Source organism: Mesitornis unicolor, unplaced genomic scaffold, assembly GCF_000695765.1.
Source record: "Mesitornis unicolor isolate BGI_N332 unplaced genomic scaffold, ASM69576v1 scaffold8271, whole genome shotgun sequence".
Classification (NCBI taxonomy): domain Eukaryota; kingdom Metazoa; phylum Chordata; class Aves; order Mesitornithiformes; family Mesitornithidae; genus Mesitornis; species Mesitornis unicolor.
In genome coordinates, this window is record NW_010165716.1 from 4,263 (window position 1) to 5,226 (window position 964).

General features: G+C 62.8%; 1 protein-coding gene across 1 annotated transcript in view; it reads left to right on the forward strand.

Annotated features, from left to right (window-relative positions):
* The window catches only part of GJB5 (gap junction protein, beta 5, 31.1kDa), an 840-nt gene extending 324 nt beyond the window's left edge, over positions 1-516 (forward strand). Inside the window, 2 exon segments of the mRNA XM_010194722.1 lie at positions 2-320; positions 322-516. Coding sequence (XP_010193024.1) covers positions 2-320; positions 322-516 — 514 coding nt within the window.
* The last annotated feature ends 448 nt before the right edge of the window (positions 517-964 follow it).

Here is a 964-nt window from a genome sequence, read left to right on the forward strand (position 1 = left end):
GCTACCGCAGCACCTACCTCAACCCCGGCAAGAAGCGGGGGGGTTTGTGGTGGACCTACCTGCTCAGCTTGATCTTCAAGGCTGGCGTGGACGTGGTCTTCCTCTACATTTTCTACCGCTTCTACAAGAACTACACCCTGCCCCGGGTGGTGAAGTGCGAGCTGCCCCCCTGCCCCAACGTGGTGGACTGCTTCATCTCCCGGCCCACCGAGAAGAACATCTTCACCCTCTTCATGGTGGTCACGGCCTGTGTCTGTGTGGCACTGAGCCTCATCGAGGCCGTGTACCTGGTCGGCAAGCGGTGCCGCGAGTGGCTCCACGGCAGGGGCAGGCAGCCACGACTGCGTGGTCCTCCACGCCGAGCCCACGGACACGGGGGGACAGGTTTTCCATGGGGTGGACTACAAACCCCCCACAGCCTCCATCCCCCCTGCAGCCTCCATCCCTCCCACAGCCTCCATCCCGCCTGCGGCCTCCGTTCCTGCCACACTGCCTGAGGAGGAGGCTCTTCTCTAGGGCTGATAGGGGAAGGCAGGAGCCACTCACCTGCACTGCATCCTCCTCATCCTCATCCATCCCGCGGTGCAGAAATCAGGTCTGGACCCCTGCGTGGACAAATCACTGGCCAGAGGCTCCCGTCTGCTGGAGGAAAGCCACTGGAAATGGGAGCAGTGCCTGGTTTTTGGGATGCACGGGGCGTTACGGGGTGTATGCTGCCCAGGGAAGGACTTGCCCTTGTGCCCAGCGAGGCAACGGCAAAACCGCAGCGTTGGCCAGGCGCTGGGTGCAGGCGAGGAAGGAGGACAGCTTCGGTATCTCCCTGTAATCCCCGGCTTTAAGATAATAAATAAATTCTTGATTCAAGACGGGCTGCTGGGCACAGGCGGGCACACCCAGAGGCGTGAAGGTCCCCGGGACCCACGCGTGGCAGAGCGGCCGTGGGCTGACAGGGATGCGCCGGAGC